The sequence below is a fragment of the Talpa occidentalis genome, unplaced genomic scaffold, assembly GCF_014898055.3.
Source record: "Talpa occidentalis isolate TD23 unplaced genomic scaffold, MPIMG_talOcc4v2.1 talOcc4.7, whole genome shotgun sequence".
Taxonomy (NCBI): Eukaryota; Metazoa; Chordata; class Mammalia; order Eulipotyphla; family Talpidae; genus Talpa; species Talpa occidentalis.
Genome location: NW_023605083.1, coordinates 13,505,794 through 13,525,854, shown reverse-complemented (window position 1 = coordinate 13,525,854; position 20,061 = coordinate 13,505,794). Strand labels below are relative to the sequence as shown.

General features: G+C 38.2%; 1 protein-coding gene across 7 annotated transcripts in view; it reads right to left on the bottom strand.

Annotated features, from left to right (window-relative positions):
* Nucleotides 1-20,061, bottom strand: part of BNC2 (basonuclin 2) — a 417,406-nt gene that overhangs the window by 231,713 nt on the left and 165,632 nt on the right. For 2 of the 7 annotated variants that reach the window (XM_037495038.2, XM_037495039.2), the window contains exon 3: nt 17,998-18,081. The exons of 4 other annotated variants lie outside the window; for them this stretch is intronic. In XM_037495038.2, coding sequence (XP_037350935.1) covers nt 17,998-18,081 — 84 coding nt within the window. Of the gene's footprint in view, nt 1-12,424; nt 12,518-17,997; nt 18,082-20,061 lie in introns of all 7 variants that reach the window. One more of the 7 variants, XM_054688701.1, reaches the window with a different exon arrangement.

Sequence of the window (20,061 nt, the reverse complement as noted above, 5' to 3'; positions counted from 1 at the left end):
GCATTCATCACATTCATTCCCCAAGCAATTATTTGGTACTTTCCTGCTAAGTGCCAGGTATGATGGTTGATGTTGAGTCTCTAATGATAAATAGTACTATACCTATCCCTTGGGAAGATCACAGTACAAGTTAGCAGAACAATCACTGTATACAGCAGAGCTCTCTTCGAAACATGGGCTTATGGCTTCTGCACCCTTGTATCACCAGGCCCACACATATTTCAGGAGCTAAATATGTTAACTCAGTACCTGAGGAAAATGACTATTTAGATAGGAAATCAGAAGGCCATGTTATTACCACAGTATGTCATGGTGACACTGTGGTCATCAAGTTCTTCCTCAAACAAGAGACGATCCATGTGCTCTCAGGATCTATAAGTATATGAGTGAATATTCTGATTTCTAATGAGAAGGGTAAACATCTTTAACAACCTCAGGATGTGCTCGAAACAGTTTCAAACCTATCTAAGCTATGATTTTTCAATGACTGGGCCTATGCTTAAATCACATCTTGAAACATTATTGTAATCATTACTGTGGAATTTACTTTCTGATTTTGATATATTGAGTTCCTTTCTTGTCTCCTCTTACCCATAGATGTATAATTTGGGTCTGCTATATTCTTTCAAAGAAAGAATTGGCAGGGTGGTTGCTGTTACTTAGGATAAGTGTGTAATCTCTTTGACTTTCTCTTGTTGGGCAAAATGCCCAGTGAATATCAATTTTTTTAGAGTACAAATATGGTTTTAATAGATTCACAGATTTCAAATTATTAGAATTCAGAGCACGTCTCTCCGAGGGTGAGCAGATAATTCACAACAATCCATGTAGATGCAAAGGAGATGACAATGGATCAATCTGGATGTGAACAAGTTGACACAGTGGTTTACTGCTCCTCCTATCACAACAGCTGACCCCCAACCCTGAACACACACACTTTTCATATGAAGAAAACTGCCTTGGTCTATGGGAGCCCAAATTAGTCATAATATCCACTTTAGGGACTAAGGAAGACTTACTGTAAATCATCCACTCAGAAACCACATTTGACATATTTTGGTTATAATGTAACTATAAGTTGCATAATATTGAACTTATTGATTGGAGCTAGGGATTATAATGGAAAGCAATTGCCATACATTGAAAGTGACAAACCACAAGATAGAAAATTGTTCCTAGGGAGCCCACAAAGAGAGTCATTTTCCTTATAATCTAAAACGCACCCTCTAAATGGTATATTTTATCACACCTTTAAGACTGTACTTTGCCCTGAAGGTGCTAAAGTATCTTAACCTCAAATCACCCAATTGTTCAACTCTCAGATCTAGAGAAAGTTCAAGCAGAGTAAACAGAATTACTTCTTTATTGAAATAGTACTGTCTATGTTGAATTGGAGCAAAGAGGAAATCAGAAGAACAACTTACTGGCAACAAGTCCTAATAGATTGAGGATGTTACAACAGCCATAAATTCACATTAGAATCTGCTTCTCTATTGTTTTTCTGTTCCTCTGTCATTTACTGTTAAAAATGCAATAATTTATTGAGAAAATTATCATGAGTCAGATACTGTTCAATACATTTCATAGGTAGAAGGTAGATGTTCCTTTCAACTACCTATAAGTAGTATGCATGACTTTAAAAAGACGAATGTCTAGAAAGGAAAGAAGTCAGATATCACTGAGAAATAATTAAGACCAAATTCATCCACTTACAAGAAGCAAAATCTGTTAGAGATTTGAACACTGAATGCATGGTAGAAATTTTGATCTTGTTCAGTCCCCTCTGAGTGATCCATGATAATAGTTAACCTTGTAATTTTCATATCATGACCCCAATAAAAAATATAACTACAATAAAAAGAACACATATAGGGCCTCCCCGGTGGCGCAGCGGTTGAGCGCTGGGTTGCGAAGCTGCCCGCGGCCTCTGCGGCGCCGGTTCGATCCCCGGCTGCTCCCCGGCCACCGGAGGAGGGTCCCACATGGCGTGCAGACCTCTCCTGCTGCCCGCTGCTCCCCTCAGCAGTGTACTTCGGTCCTTCTGCCTGCTCTGCTCCCCGCTCTGGCTCTGGTGCATTCTCTCGCCCTCCCGTGCTCTGACTGTACCCAGTGCATGTATAAACAAAACAAACAAACAAACCAGCAAACAAATAAATAAAGCATGCCTCTATTAAAAAAAAAAAAAAAAAAAAAAAAAGAACACATATAATATTGTATAACTGAACAGCTTCTGTTACAATTTGGTTTCTGAAACATCTTCCTGTCATTTTAGCACTGAGGACTTGCATATTATATTGATCCCACTGGGGACTACTTTTTAGTTTTTCCTTACACTCATTCCTAAATTGACACTAACCTATCAGAAGTCATGGCTTAATAGAAGTGCTAGACCTATTAGGTCCCTGGGTACTTTTGGAAAAAAATGCAATTGAGGGGCCTCCCCGGTGGCGCAGCGGTTGAGCGCTGGGTTGTGAAGCTGCCCGCAGCCTCTGCAGCGCCGGTTCGATCCCCGGCTGCTCCCCGGCCACTGGAGGAGGGTCCCGCATGGCGCGCAGACCTCTCCTGCCGCCCGCTGCTCCCCTCAGCAGTGTACTTCGGTCCTTCTGCCTGCTCTGCTCCCCGCTCTGGCTCTGGTGAATTCTCTCACCCTCCCGCACTTCTGACTGTACCCAGTGCTTGTATAAATAAATAAATAAATAAATAAATCTTTAAAAAAAAAGAAAAGAAAAACCTATAAAAAAAAAAAAAAAAAAAAAAAAATGCAATTGAGGATTTAGGTTCTCTGTTTTAAAATCCAAAAGAGCCAAATCACCATGTGGCAGAGTCCTGCTTATAATACTCTATTTTTAAGAAGCATATTAAAAGCAGCTGAGTAATTAATAACTTTCCTCCATTTCAAAATAAAGGAATGGCATATAACTGAGGTAATCTTTAAATGTTTCTGCTTCTGTGTGGATAAAGTAAAGGAATCATGTCCATGAAAGGGGAATACATTCTCTATTCCAGATCAATGATGAATTTTCTGAGTGACATGATGAAATTATTGAGGAATATGCCAATAGTTCTTTCTCATAGCAAAGTTGGGGTAAAGGCATACCCAAACTCACCTGAGAAGCACACTACAACAAATGAGGGATTTGTAACAGCAAATACCCCACAGCTCTCTAAGGCCCTTCAATCCACAGTAAAAGCAATGTCCCCAGATAAGGTTTCTCCTCTACATTATCAAAAATCCCTCTTTTTTACCTCTATATCTAGCCATATCACCCAACTCCTCAATTTATAGCTAGTAGCACCTGACCTGAGTTTGATCCATGATGTGTGTCAGGCTTGAAGAAAATGCACAGGTATAGGCACAGGAGGAGTCAATGCCCAGACAGCTATACTGATTGACCTAGAATGAGTTAATAAACATTTCTCCCTTTTATTTGGGGGGAGAACCATATTCATGAGGTACCTAAGAGAGCCTCAATGAGAAAGAGTACCCTTTAGCAGGAGTACTGATTCCCTCAATCATTCACCTTGATGTTGGTTTCCCCTAGTTCTTTGTACCTACTCTGGGATCTATCCAAAGTATCTGCATGCAAGTCATTGCCTCAGGATCTATCTGCAGGAACACCTAAGCTAATCAGCTCCCCAAAAGACATCCTATCATATATGATTAAAATCACATCTGACTGCATCAAAATGAAGGAAGAAATCAGATGAACCTAATCCACAGTAAAAAGAGAAAGTCAGTAATAGGAGGAAGAGAAATGGAAAAACTGAAGAAAGCTGGAACTTCTCATCTAGAAAACCAGGTACCCAACGAGAAGCTATACTCATCAGAACAATTCTTAAGGAAGCAACTTATAGTCCTTTACTTTTTCCACCAGGGCTTGTATTTAACAGACAATCAGACCATATCCCAGAGATTCTTATATGCTCTAGCAAGAGGCATCACCCCAGCTAGAAAAAGGCATACAGTTTTTTTAGTTTTTTTTTTTAAGATTTATTTATACAAGCACTGGGTACAGTCAGAAGCGCGGGAGGATGAGAGAATTCACCAGAGACAGAGTGGGGAACAGAACAGGCAGACTGACGAAATACACTGCTGAGGGGAGCAGCAGGCGCGGCAGGAGAGGTCTGCGCGCCATAGGGACCCTTGCCGGTGGTCAGGGATCGAACCGGCACTGCAGAGGCTGCGGGCAGCCTTGCAGCCCAGCGCTCAACCACTGCACCACCAGGGGAGGCCCAAAAAAAGGCATACAGTCTTACCATGTCTTAGAAACCATCTTCCTATTAGAGCTCAGAAGCAGGTACTAGTCAGCAAGTGGAGGCCCTCTGTCAGTCATCTCATCGACCCAGACAGCATCCAATCCCACCACATGCCTGGCTCCAGTCATCAGATCCCCTGATTTCAATGCAGCTATGACAAACATTGTTCTGAAAGGCTTCCAGGAAACAGACCCAAATGTCATCAAATATATCTGCACAGTTGAATAGTGATTAAAAACCCAAATTGCCTAATTCAGAACAGAATTAAGTGTAACAGTGAAAATGTGTTCTTACACATATTGTGAAGTTATCTTACGCCAGCTTCCTCATTAAGCAAACTCTGAACAAGTCATTCATGGGTGATTGGTCTGCAATCTTTTAGTGGTTACTGATTCACAAAACCACAGATATAATACATATTCTGCTAGCAGTCAGGGATGTTGCTACGGCATCATGAATAATCACTGTTAAAATAGGGAGATCTATGACACTCTTATAAAGATGAGAAAAATCTTTTAAAATAACATATCAAATATTAATATATTAAAAATAATATATTCAAATCAAATATATTTGAGTTGTCAATTTGAAAATGATAATGTTCAACGCAGACCAGCAAAGAATGGAAAAGAATCCTAGTCATTCAGGATAAAAATCACAGTATTTTATTATGCACATTAATAACTATCCTGTGCATAACCCTAAAAGGACTCTATACCAAATACATTCTCTAGATGAGACTAAATGGGAACAACAAATAGTAACCATCATACTCCATTAATAGAATGAAATCAAGAGGGATTTACCTATGCTATTTTTTTCTGCAATTCATTAGTTAAATTATTGGATATCACTGTCAAAATCTATTAAAGAAAAAGAAAATGTTGGGGCCTCCCTGGTGGCACAGGGGTTAAAGACAACACTATCAAGTTATTACCAGTCACTGCAGCAGGAGTTTGATCCCCAGCTGGCCAGGGAGCAACTCACATGTCGCAGCAGACCTCTCCTGCCTCGCCCGCTGCTCCCCTCAGCAGTGCATTTCAGTAGATCTGCCTGTTCTGCTCCCCCCACCCACTCTGGTGAATCCTCTCACCCTTCTACACCTCTGGCTTATACCTCAGTCCTTGTATGCATAAATAAATAAATCTTTAAAAAAAAAGAATAAGAAATGCCATGGAATAGTGAAGCAACTTAAGAGCAAGTTCAATAAAAAAACACATTTTTAAATTTAATTTCCAAAAGGAAAGGCTCTCATTTGGGGACATAAAGAAACCAACCTCATGAAAGTGAGGGAGATGAAATGGAAAAGAAGTCACAATAAATAAGGGGGTTAAAAACACAAAGCAAAAGCTCTGAATCAAATATTAAATGACACTAAGAATTTTCCTCTCCATTAGGATTCCTGTTTACGGTTTTCTTATTGTTGTTGTGTTAGGGTTTCTGTTTTCTACTCTAACAGAGAGTGTTTTCCTTTATTCAAAAGATAACAAATGTTCCGTACATTTGTTAGACATGGACTTATTGGACTAATAATTATAAACAAAAGTCCTTTGCCCATTAAAGGGAAAAAAATTGTTTATTTAAGAAATACCTAATGGTTTTCATTTATAAGTGTAACTTTCTCTTTATTTGAGATCCAGCAGCACAGAAGAGTATATAGCTGGAAGATAACAGGTAGTTCTCATAATAAACTTTGCAGTTTTGAGAAAATAGTGCAACAAAAGGCAGAAGTTCCTTCTTCTGGGGTTAGCAGATGAGTGGATCAAAAGAATAAAATATACCAGGAAGCATGCTGATAATAACACACACACGCACATGCACACCTGAAGGGGGAGGGGAAGAACATTTTTACTAATTAAAATTTCTATTTCTTATGGTCCCTCTATATATACAAATCCCAGCCTTTGCCTGCAGGATCAGGCCTGTACCAAGAAAAAGTATACCATCATCACATTAATTGTATTATTACTTCATAATGCTAACCAGCCAGGTTTATATAGAAGAGATTAAATAGCAAGATAATTTTATAAACAATGCTCATTTCATCAGTGTACCAAATAAGTTTGATTTATATCAGTGACTGTTCTAATTAATTTATGCATTCACATTCTTTAATTTACACAGACAGACACCTACACTGGGATAGTGTTAGCTTTTTTTTTTTAATGTCTTGAACTCTGAGACAGGTTCATGTTTAGACTTCCCAATGTTGCTGTTTTAGTTCTCTCACACTTCAAAAATAAAGTGACTGTTAAAATACCTTGCATTAAAGTTGAAGTATGCAGAAAGAAAATATTTTATCAAACTCAATACCTATATCCCCCTGCCGACATTTATGTATTTAATTTTAGTTGGTATACCTTTACCCAAACTTACAACCAAATATGTTCATTCCAGATTTATGACCCTGGCTCTTCTTACCAACATTCCACTCAAAGCCTTTGGCTAGATAAGCCCATCTCATTTCACCATCAATCTTAAACTCCCATATTTGTTTTAACTCAGTTTCTTAAAGTGACTTGGGGAGGAAGGGAAAGGCTGGGAATTCTAAAAAACATTCATTTCTGCTAACACTGGTGGCTTAGATTTAAAAAAAATTAAGTACACAATTCAACTAATCCCAATTCTTAATCAAAACAATAAAAACATCTCTGAATTCAGACTCACAATAAACTATCAGTGACACAGTAGCAATGGGAGCTGTTATTGAAAACAATTAAAATATAAATGTAAAGGGCTATCCTAGTATCTGGATTATTCCAATTGAGTTGTCTTATAACTTCCATGCTATAATTTCAGTATGGGGATGATGACGTCTGTTTACTGATGTAATCAGGTTTTTGCAAGGTTTTTACTTGTCTTTGATACAAAACTTTTATTTATATAATTGATCAATGTTTATTTGCAGGACCTTAATACAATAACAGGTGTCAACTACATCCTCTGCTTTTATTATAAACTCCTAGAGGGCAGAGGCTCTGCCTATTCAGCTTACTTTTTTAATAGGATGCAAACATAGTACCATACCTAAAAAGGCACTTAAAGATGGTTGTTATAATAACAGAGATTTCAAGGGGACTTGGTCTGCTTCTATGCTCCATGTAATTTCACTGGCATGTACTGAACATTAAATATTAACACTTTTATATTCTTGGGTAATTCCATTCTTTAGATGTTTGTAATGGCACTTTTGTTTAGAAACCAAGATTATTTAAGTAGGACTATTTCTAAAACCTTAAGTTAGTTATTGTCCAACGCTTAATTCTAAACTGACACTAGAGAAAGAAAGAAAAAAAGTCAGAACCCAACATCCCATTTCTTTAAAAAAAAAAAAAAAAAAAAAAAAAAAAGATTTATTTATTTATTTATACAAGTACTGGGTACAGTCAGAAGAGCGGGAGGGTGAGAGAATTCACCAGAGCCAGAGAGGGGAGCAGAGCAGGCAGAAGGAGCGAAGTACACTGCTGAGGGGAGCAGCGGGCGGCAGGAGAGGTCTGCGCACCATGTGGGACCCTCCTCCAGTGGCCAGGGAGCAGCCGGGGATCAAACCAGTGGGATCGAACCAGTGCTGCAGAACGGGCGCTGCAAAACCGGCGCTGCAGAGGCTGCGGGCAGCTTCGCAACCCAGCGCTCAACCGCTGCACCACGGGGGAGGCCCCAACATCCCATTTCTTAACAGCAAGTTAGCACATTCCCAGCATCAGACAGAAGAGAAGGGTCTGCTCTTTTCATGAGAGAATCTACTAAGACCACTACTATGGTACTGAGAGTACGGTGGCCTTGTATTCTTTCTTTATTTCACTTAGATCACAGAGAACAAGGTAAACACTAAGTTAAATATTTTGTCACAAGAAAAAAAAAATCAGAGTGCTGCCATATAACACCTATATTCAGAGGGAATGAAAACCAATAAACAATAAGGTTCTGACACATCAGAAAATGGAGAATGTTTTACTATGTAATTTTGGATAAGTCTTAAAAATAACTGTGCCTTGGTTTCCAAATCTGTTAAATAAAGACATAGATTATATAATTCAGGTAATTTCAAGGTTTAAGTGTTAAAAATCATATAAAAATACTATGTCCTAAAGAATTACACACACAAATTGAAAGTCCATTATTTACACACTAAACCTTTCTTTCCTATTTTTTGCAGATGAAGGTATGGTGCTATGTTTTCTCAATGCTGATTATTCATTAATGACTAATTCCAACAAGATATTCAGAGTAACACTAGATACTCCTGTAAACATATAAAATATGGATTTATATGTAATAATAGATATAACATGTGTGTATATATATATAAAAAACCTAAATACACGTACACACTCCCAACAGAGTATTCTCTCTATTCAAGTCAAGAACTAAAATATTTCTTGCTTTCCTATCTTTTTTTCCTCCTACAGAGCTGCTATGACTTAGGGACTTATGTATAGTTTTTTAAAAAAAAAAGGCATCATTCTCAATGTTTTTATATTCAATACTGACAGTTCCCATCATGAATAGTTTCTGTGAGGCTGGTTGTCCAGAATCTAAACACTCATAGAAACAGTGGTACTGAGAGAGAATGTACAATATAGTTAAGTTCTCCCATTATTGAAGCAAGGTTTATTTAATATATAATATACCTAAAATATAGAACTCAAGATTTACAAAATTAACAAATTTTAAGCTGCTTAGGTAGAGTTAACAGTAACAAAAACAGGAAAATAAAAAAAGTTTTTAAAAATATGTAGGGGAATCCAGTTCACACTCCACTAAAATAAAGAGTTCATGAAACTGCATTTTATATGTAAGTATTTACTAAGATACTTTCCAAAGAAAACTTCAAGAAACTAGAGTGTACTGTTTTGTTTAAAGAAATAAATGTGCCACAGTATACAATGTACACTGTACAGTACACAGTGATTTCTTCAAAGACAAGAAATAAAACCATAGATATCTTGCTTAAATTTGTCCATGTTCACTTGAATTTATTATTCTACAGGGAAAATTTGTTTTAAGGGGAATATATTTAAATAATGAAGATCAGTGAAATCTTCAGGAAAAATTTCTTCTGTTTTTTATTTGCTTAGCCAACAGATACTAATAAAATACATTTTTATATAACACTAATGCATTCACAGTTAGCTATATGCTGGGTACTGTCTTATATAGTACAATCCTTCCAACAATACCAAGAAGACAGAGCTGAGGAACACAAGTCTTCCTATTCTATTTCATCAATTAAAATAAAATCTGAAGATCAAAACACACAAAAGCAATGTACTATCGACTAGTCTATAAGACTTCAAGTGCTTGAAGTCTGAAGTCATGAAACTTCAGCGCTTCAATTTTAATATCTTCATTTTATGTTGGGGTAAGAAGGAAGATAGTAATTTGGAACTACAAATTTCTGGCTTTTATCCACAGCAATTCCATTCAAGAGCCCTGAGAAATGGCTAGTGAGTATTCTGCATTCCTTTAAAAAAAAAAAAATCAAGGTTCACTGAGATTCCTTTTAGAAATCCACCAGTTACCACACAACTTTATGTACAAATGCAACCTAAATTTTAAAAGATTACAATATTATTTCAATGAGTAGCAGGTAAACTAAGACAATAAATAAAAACAATTGCAGATCACATCTGTGGAAGATAGAGAATAAGAGCAGGTTGTAAAAAGAACCTAACACAAATGGATAAAAATAACAAGTGAGAGTAAAGAAAAGAAAAAGAAAATATGGAGAATGAAGTGAGAAGAGGAAAAAAGGAGATATGCAACAGGGAAAAGAGAAAAGGTAGTGAGGAAGAGAAGGACTGTGGGGGCAGAGCTAGTTAAAGCACTGATTCAAAAGAACACCTGTACCCCTATGTTTATTGCAGCACTATTTACAATAGGTAAAACCTGGAAACAACCCAAATGCCCAAAAACAGATGACTGAATCAAGAAGATGTGGTACATGTACACAATGGAATATTACTCAGCAATCAAAAGAGATAAGCTCATGCCATTCGCAGCAATGTGGATGGAACTAGAAGGAATCATGCTCAGTGAAATAAGCCAGAAGGAAAAAGAAAAATATCGGATGGTTTCACTTATAGCAGGAATATAGAGGAACCAAATAAGACATCAATGTAAAAAAATAGTAACAGTACAAAACACAACAAAGCAAAAACAGACAATTATAAACCAGAGATATCCTGCAGGGGAGGAGGAGGGAGAGGGATCAGAGGGAGGGAGGGAGGAGCACAGGGGACTGAGGTGATGGTGCACGGGTCCACTGGTGAAGGAAACTCTATGGGGACTACACCTGAGGGGGTGAGAGGGGAGCAAATACTGTTTAAAAATGAACAATGATGTAAAAATAATAAAGAATAATAATATATTTTTTTTAAAAGACTAGTACAAAGAGAGAAAACAAACAAAAAATAGTTGTTAGTGGTCAAGTGGCTCCAGTCCAGGTTTGCAGAGCTCTAACACTGCCTCTATCTGACAGGGGATTGCCTTGCTAAGGGCTTTTAAAAATGCTTTCTGTATGTAAACATTCTGGTTTTATTAAATGCCCATGTTTATTTTTAAATAAAAGTTCAAGTCTGAAAACTCTGCTCATGTGTAAAGGAACGACTTTCACTTTAGAAATTGGCTTTGGGGCCTCCACACCATCGCTTAGACATTCCAAACCTGATAGCTTTCCTTTGCAAAGAAAGGAGGGCTACCTCTTGCCACAGTGCTTGAAAGTTACATTTGAAATCATTTTTTTTTAAAAGATTTAATTATTTATTTATACAAGCACTGGGTACAGTCAGAGGGTGAGAGAATTCACCAGAGCCAGAGGGGAGAGCAGAGCAGGCAGACTGACGAAGTATACTGCTGAGGGGAGCAGCGGGCACAGCAGGAGAGGTCTGCACGCCATGTGGGACCCTCACCCAGTGGCCGGGGATTGACCGGCACTGCAGAGGCTACGGGCAGCCTCACAACCCGGCGCTCAACCGCTGCACCACCTGGGAGGCCCTGAAATCAGTCTTCACTGATTGTGTCAAGCCCAGACACTAGGTCCATTTGCTTGAGGAGCGATCTATCACCAAAAACAGCTATACTTATTCTCAAGGAAACAATGTGGATGTGCACACAAGTGTCAGCAGCTCTCAAACAGGACATCCAATGTTGAATGAGAAATTTTCCTCCAGCCTGGAGTGTGTGTGCAGAGCAATGGCACCAAATGTTGCACTCAGAGCCACATTCTATAAAAAGTAAGCTGCGAGTTGATTTAGCATGGCTTAGCAGGGTAAGAGCTCCACCCACCCTCCCCAGCTTGACCAGATGGACTGCTTCTTTCTACCCATCCACCTAACCATCCTCTCCTGTACCAATAAAATACTGTATCTTCAACTACCATTTTCTTCTATGCTATTCCCTCAACACTATAAGAATGTTTTTATATAAAAATTCATTAAATAATGTACCACTTTCAATATCCTGATACTACAAACTGTAACTCTGTGAAGTGGTACAACACGATGTCATCACTACACAGCAACTTGTTTCATTTACAGTATCTGTTTCACTTCTACTCATGAGCTAATATAATTCAATTTTTTTAAAACTGCACACAGGCTGCTAGACACATGTGCATGGCAAATGGAATCTGAACTTAGCTTAACAGCCTCATTTATTCCTGATGGTTTAAATTATTTCATCACAATTAATGACACCCCCTCAGCTTCCTGTGCAGCGCTGCCAGATGTTCAGAGACCACAAAGCCACTCTCTTCTTTGACGGCTGGTGACAAGTCGTCCTCTGAAGGACATTCCCTAGGTACGCAGGCCGGATGACACCTCCACTGCTTAGCACCTCTCTGCCTCCCAGAGTAACCATGTTGAGGAAAAAGCAGGAAGGCATGAGAAACCAGCAAATGCATTAGCAAGGGCAAATTACGTGAAGTGATCTAAACTCAGAGGAACTTGGCTCCTGACACAGGAGTTCCTAACCTTGTTGTTTTATGAAAGAGCTCTTCGCCTCCACCTTCCCAGTCATTGGCAGCCACTGAGTAGCTAGCATGGCATCAGTCCTCAGGGAATGGTAAAGAACAATAAAAATATAAACTTTTCCACAGGGATCCTTTTTGGTTTGGGTAATTTTGTGTGTATGTGTGTGGTGGGGGGAGGGTGTTATTTCAACTCACCACTTTCATTATGATCATCATCTTGTGTTTGAGAATGAACAGTCTGAACAGTTTATCATTGTCTATTATCTTCAACTGTGATTTTCTTCTATGCTAGTCAATAGACAATTCCAAAAGAAAAATACAACATGTGGCAACTTGTGGTAGAAAGTCTTACCCCTTTTTCTTTTTAAGCTTCACTAACATATAATATAATCAATATATAAAAATCTGTACACATTTAACAGGTATATCTGTTAAAGAGGGTAGTCTCTCCCCTTTTCTTAGGCTTAGTAACATTTCCTCTTTTGGAGGACTGCTGGATTTTGGTTTTTGTTCTTGCTAGGTTTGTTATCTGTTAATTGGAGTTACAGAACATGTTGAAAAACAGACTTCACACTTTTTGTATCTTGAGTCTATTTGCCCATAACAGCAAAACTCAAAATTTTTCCTCAGTACAGGAATTCAGAAATAGTAATTACCTTATATTTGAATTCCACACAAAAAATAGAAAATCACATAATCACAGGTAGCTAAGAGGGTAGCAGAAATAGTAAACACTAGCACTTTTACAATAAGAATCCAATACTACAGCTCTAATTTGGAAAACATTTCCATCCACTAGAGAACATGTGGCAGACATTTTATGGATTATTTTTTAAATGTTAAAAAAAAAAAATGCTGATCTTATTCAGGGAATAGGGGCCTTTTCGTTTGCCAAAAAGTGTAATAGGAAAACTGAAAGGCCACCTGTGTCAGCCCACCCTATAGAATGAACATAAGTTATAAGAACATTTTGGAAAATATTTTTAAACTGAGATGAGAAAAAAAATCACTATCAATATAGATTCCAGGCAGATGCAAATGGCTTCTGTGCATGTTAGTGATTAAGTGGGCAGCCTACCCAGGCTAATTTCAGAAGCCTCTAAAAAGTATACTTTCTTTTACAGGTTATTTGGGATTAAAACTAGGCCCTCATCCATATCAACTTTGACAATGGCCACAAATTACAGGTTAAGCTAATCACGGCAAACAAGATGAATTTTGTCCCCTCAGAGATGACTCCTGGATTTCACCAGATATACTACACTTAATATTTTGACAGTTGTTTATTAAAATTACTTTCTGAGGAACTCCCGTGGAAACCAAGTCTAGTTTTTATCAGAACTGAAGCGATCAGAGAGTTGTGATGATGGCACACAGGCAGCAAGCAGACAATAGGAAACTCTTAGCACTCCCAGAGTAGCATCAAATTTTCCATGGACCAAAACTAAAATGAAATAGTTCAATTACAGAGAGGTAGATAAGTAAAATAAACAACTAATTTCATACAGGGAAGTTGGGAGAGAGTCATATGGACCTCATTCTGTTGTCTCCAAACACTTTATCGGAGGGGAAAAAGGAGCTGAATAAACTTTAAACTCTCATGTAGGGATGTATTGCTTGTGTGTCCCTGGCAGATGTGGAAAGGAGATGAAATGGGCAAGGGAGAATCAAATATCCCATCCCTGCAGGTTTGCTGAGGGAAAGAGCACGGCAAAGATCTCACATCTGGCAATCATTTGTCAATAGCTGGAAAGAGAACGGCAGGAAACTTTCTGGCTCTTGGAGAAGATGAAAAGACAAAAACCATGTGTCTCTCTCTCTCTCTCTCTGTCTCTCTCTCACACACACACACACACACACACACACACACACACACACACACTGCAATGGTACAATGACTACTACACTTATTCTCCAGCCACCCCCGCCCCAAATTTAATGATCTTCAGATATACTCTACTCCATGGTCAAAAACATGCAGTCACTTGACTTGTTAAAGCTGCAGTGTATGTACATTTTTCAAATAAACCCCAGGGCTGATGTTAGAAAATCAAAATCAGTCAAGCATAGACCGCCTGGTACTTTGGGCAGGAATCCTTGTGGTTTAGTCAATAAACAGAATCTGAATGAAAGACACCACAGTAACTAGACAGTAACGTTTTGAACAGTCCTTAAGCTGAAGTGGGGGCTGGGGAAGGCGGGTGCACTAGTGACCATGGATGTAAGGCTACCAGTCCACTTAGAGCTCTCTAGCTGCAACATGACTATGTTTAGAATAAGGTCATCTGCTATTTCCAACACATGCACACACACACACAAACACACACACACGCGCATGCACGAGTGAGTTTATATTTAAGAGATGTTGTGAATGAATTTGAAGAGGATTTTTTTTTTTAATATTCACACCAATTTTTAACAGGGTAGGTAGGGGAAACCTTAGATTCTGTTTCATCCATACTGGTAACAATATAATAAAAAATAGCTGGTTTCATTATCAGTTCATAAAAATGACCAATTTTGCCTTGGTAGGTTTAACATGAAATAAAAAGCTTTCAAGACAACCCACACAAAATTAACTTCTTCAAAATTATAGGAATTTGACTCTGTTCAGGGTGATCCATAGACTTCAATGGGCAGCTTTTGGTTCACCCTTATGCTGTATTTAACCAGCAGCAGCCGCTGAGCTCGTCCCTGTGATTCCGTAAGTGCTGCAGGTTGTTTAATAACCTGGCAAATTCACAGTAGCTTGTCAAATTATTACAGGAACAGTGTCATCACTAAACAAGCCTGATCACGGTTAATTACAATGCAGACTAGAGAGCAGCCACAATTGTTCATTAATTACAGGAAGCACCTCATTTAAATTTTATGGAAATTTACACTTGCACCCCGGTATGTCTGGAAAAAAAAGTGATCATTCACGCATTCACAGAAGAAAGGAGTCTGTGGTTTATGAAACATCACAGTAAATTGTGTCTAATCTGGTACTGAAATATTGGTTCATTATTTACTCTAATTTTCTAAGCACTTTAGTGGTGAAAAATATCAAGTCAAACCCCACATCTTGAATTTCCAAACAAGAATGGAACGGTGCTGGGCTAACTGTAACAAAGGCACAGTTTGACTAATAAAGTAACTTTTTCTGATTAAAAATAAAATATTTAACAGCCTTTAAGAGAGTGCTAAACCAGAATAACCATTTCCATTAAAATAATCATGAAAGAGACCAATTTTTTGCTAGGATACATCAATTAACCTCGCAGTTTAAAGAAAATAGTTTCATACATACCTCAACAGTCACCAAGAAAAATCAACAAAGTTAGACCGTGAATCAAAGTCTTGATTTCCCACTACTTTTCTACATCAAGCATAGTAATGCAAAAAAATCAACAGATGCCCTTGCAAAAGTCAAGTAGGGCACAGACTTCAAGGATGATAGTCATTCAAAAAAGAGTATTCATAAAAGAGTATCATGGATTTTTGGATTACTAAATAATAAAGTTGCTAAGCCATCTGAAATTTTAGGGCCCAAGGAAGCAGGTAAGAACAACAAGGAGCTCCAGCAGTAGTGAGAACGCACATCAGCTGAAATATAAAAAGTAAACCAGACACGGGGCTATGTATCTAAATGAAAATCCTTCTTAGGAAAGGATATAAACACATCATTGCACCTAAATCAAGGTATACAAGAGGTTACTCTCAGAGTCAAGAGGCCATACAGCAAATCCTCTAGAGGTTATAATGCCTGGTCCCAGGGGAAATCTTGAGGTCCAAGCAGTAAGAGTTGATAGACCCTGGCAAGTCCTATGTAAGGTCCCTGGAGTGTAGAGCTGGACTAAAAAATAAGCAGTGGTTCACCTCCTAAGGGAACAAAAAGATCAGAATACAAGTATGGCAAGAATGAAAAGATTCCAAGCTAAAATCAACTCCTGGAACTGTTAGTTGGGAAAGAATATATTAAATGTCCAGTTTTTAATGACTAACATAATAGGCTTAAGCACCACATATTATTAAAATGTAAGGAAACCATAAAAGAGGAAAAAGAGAAGAAAATGGTTCAAGTGGGCTCTAGTTAATTCATCGATTCACTGTTAACTATCTTTCAATAGATTCATCCTTTCTAAGCTGTCCACCAAGATGGTATTGCAAATGAGGAAACCAACAAAATGAGCGCTTTCCCTTCTTTTCCCAGAACTTGGTCTTTTTTGTAAGACCCAAGCTGAACTGTCAACTCCACATCTGTTCACCTACAACCAGGATTTCATTTAAACTTGTAAATATATATTGTCTCCCTTGGTATGTCAAAATAATATGCTCCACTGGTCTCTCAGTTTTATTTTACTTACTCACATCTGCAAAACCCATTGCTCTTTGCACCATAACTCAAGGTTCAAAAACAGATTATTCAACAACCACCCATGACAGACCATTCCAGGTGATATGTTTGAAGAACATCACTCGTCCTACCCAACGAGGTCAAGGATCAGACTGCTCTCCACAAAAAGTCTTCCATCACGCTGCACTTATGTGTCACACACAAGCTGTTAGCTTTCTAAAACTGGGAAGTGCACGATCATGTCTCATATGTGTCACACCTGCTTTCTGATGTAGCAGAGCCATGCACCACCCAGACAGTACCAGCTTGTGGCACAGCAGAGCTCAGGTGGTCTTCCCCAGGCCAAGAGCAGGTGTGCAAGAGATGGTGTACTCTTCTGTGCCATAAAAACTGAAACCTCCTCCTACCATCACTTCCACCTTTATTCCCACTGTGAAGAAGTCAATTTTTAAAACTATTCACTTCTCTCCTGTGAGGCGTCTAAATCAGTAAAAATGTTTTAAAAACCAAGCTCACTAAGCTCATCCCCCAAAGTCTAAAAATTTAGAAAGCAATGCCAAATGGAGGTCCTGAAAAAATAATACGAGCTTGCTCAAGCTAGGGATGCCATCCATGTTGAAACATCATTGGCACACAAGTTCTGTAAAAACTAAAAGGTACATGGAATTGGAGACATACCTTTAGCTAATGTGTTCTATTTTAACTTGCAATATAACAAACTACATAATGACTGAGGACCACACAAAATGAAGTGAATTCTAAGTAATTTTTGCATAAAATGTACTTTTCGCTAATGAACTTAATATTATGCCACAGAACATATCTCCCAATCTGTGAGAAGGGAATACTTACCGTTAAGTCCTATTTTTGTACTAGAGTGCCCAATTAAATGACTTGTATTCTCTAGAAGACCATAGTTAAGGAAGTGTGACTGGCTTACCAAGTATCCCCAGTGCCTAACATAGTGCTTAGCAAAGATAATGATGTTTTTAAAAGATGAGAGTTAATATTTACTGAGTACCTGTTAAGTGTCAAACTCTAACTGCTAGGTATACACTGGAACATCAAATCCTCATAACTAGCTTGTACTGTAAATATTTCTTAGATGAGGAAGTTAAAGTTCAGTTAGGTTGAGTGACTTGCCAAAGGTGCCACAGCAACTTGTATCAACCTAAGCAGTCAGCCTTGAGAAACTCTGTTCTTAACCACTACATCATATACTATTTCTTTAGTGAATAAACGAATGATGTCGAGTATAAACAACTTATTCAAAGAGGACTTCTCGCTGCATGTATACTACTCTGGTCCCTCCTTGATGCCTGTGACAATGGCTATTGATTTCCTGGTGGCACTGACATATCTGTATGGCTTTCAGGGACCTCTGGTTCTGTACCACCACCCCCAACTGATAAAACAATAAGACTCCAACCTGGACTTCCAGCCTCTGGTCTGGCTCCTCCAGGTTTGGGCAAAAGTCTGCACCCAGCACTCTGCCAGCACATGCCACTGGAACCTGGGGGAATACGGCTGAGTTAGATGCTGGGTGTGGAGGCTGCTGAGAACTGCACACAAACACACTTGACCCAGACAGAAGCAGGGACATGCCAAATACAGTCCTGAAACAGGGCATTATAGCTTCACGGGTTTTTGATAATTAGTAAGTCAAATAGATTGTAAATATCACACAATGAAGTTTATTAACTACCAAAAGGTAAATTTCAAGAAGAAAATTCCCCATACATTTTATTTCCCTTTATATAGACATTATGTTGTACAAAGTAGGCATTTAATAAATATGTAAGTAAAAAGGAAGGAAATGAAAAAAGGATGGGGGTTGACGGGGGACAGAAACAGAATACCTGATGCACATTATAGGGGCTTCCCCCCCCATCTTTTAATTTTCTCATATGAAAATTTAAAAAAATTTCATTCTATAATGCATAAATTCTTTTTAACTCTTTACCTGTTCAAATATCTCCTTCCTTTTCTGGTAAAGTCTAGCACAAGCAGACATTATCATTATTTATTTATTTTCTGTCTTAAAATTACATATAAGAGGGTTACCTGATGTAAGAGCTATAACTTAATGAATGTGTCTCTGTACCTTCAATTCTAATATTGAATGCTACCAGGTTCACTTTGAAAACTAAGTTATCTATTATAATTAGTCAATCTCATCCTGAAATATACACTCTATCACTTTCATCCTGCATTTTAGATATTTGAAACAAAAAAAGAGGAAGTAGATTTCATCTAAAATCTTTTCTATGGGTCTCCCTGGTGGCGTAGGGGGTTGAGCACTGCACTATGAAGCGGTCTGCAGCCTCTGCAGCACGAATTCGATCCCGGCCAGCAAGGGAGCAACCCACATGGTGAGGCAGACCTTTCCTTGTCTCGCCCGCTGCTCCCCTCAGCAGTGTATTTCAGTCAGTCTGCCTGTTCTGTTCCCTGCTCTGTCTCTGGTGGGTCCTCTCACCCCCCGCCCCCCACCCCATGCCTCTGGCCTGTGCCCCAGCTCTTTTGTGCATAAATAAATCTTTAAAAAATAATAAATAAAATCTTTTCTATGCATTTTGTTTTAAAAAACTGGAAATCACTAACAGGTACTTCAAAACAGGTACTAACTTCACTAATCATACATCAACCTGCATACATCAGTTGCCCAAACCATCAATCAACTTTATCTCACCTGTGCCTTCTTTCCCTATCGAATCCCTCCTTTAGCGTTTTGCTTTGCTTATAATTTTTTACTCCAAGTAAGATCATTTATGTCAATGGATTTTTCTTTGTTCAGAGATCAGTCTTCTGCCAGGTATACTGCCTCAGAAGGTATTTCTCTCTTCCTCTGGAACCACAGATCAGTTCACTTCTCCAAATTTAAACAAGTTTCAATAAACTACACAAATTCACTAGTAAACATAATTAAAACTTTCAGTCAACTCTTCAAATGTTTTTAGATACAACTCTCCTATCTTTGGAAGTCTCTTATTCTCTCTTCCTATGTCCATCTGTCTTTAAAATTATTCTTTACCCACGAATTCCATCAGTAGAAACTAAGAGGGGTAGGAAAGGGAGGTCACATTTACTGAGCATTTGCAATATGCCACTGACACACTGTGGGCACCTTACATACAAATTATTAGCTCACTTTTCTCAGCAATCTTATGGTATATGAGCACCTCCATTTTGCAAATTGAAAAAAAGAAAAAGAAGGCTTAAGGTAAATAACTAGCTCAGAGTAACTTGCTAGAAAGTTACAAAACTCTAACTTAAGAAATAAGGTGGAGGACATATTGCAAAGAAATTAATGAAAAACATATAACAGTTGCATTTAGTGGCATCCATCTCACAGGCATTTGCTGATGTTTCATATGAAAGAAATTACAAGGAAGACAATTGAAGGAAATGGAGAAGGTGTCAGAAATCAAAGCCTACTACTTGCTCTTTGGTCTAGAGCAACATAAGGGAATGTATCCTCTCACTTGAGGAATGA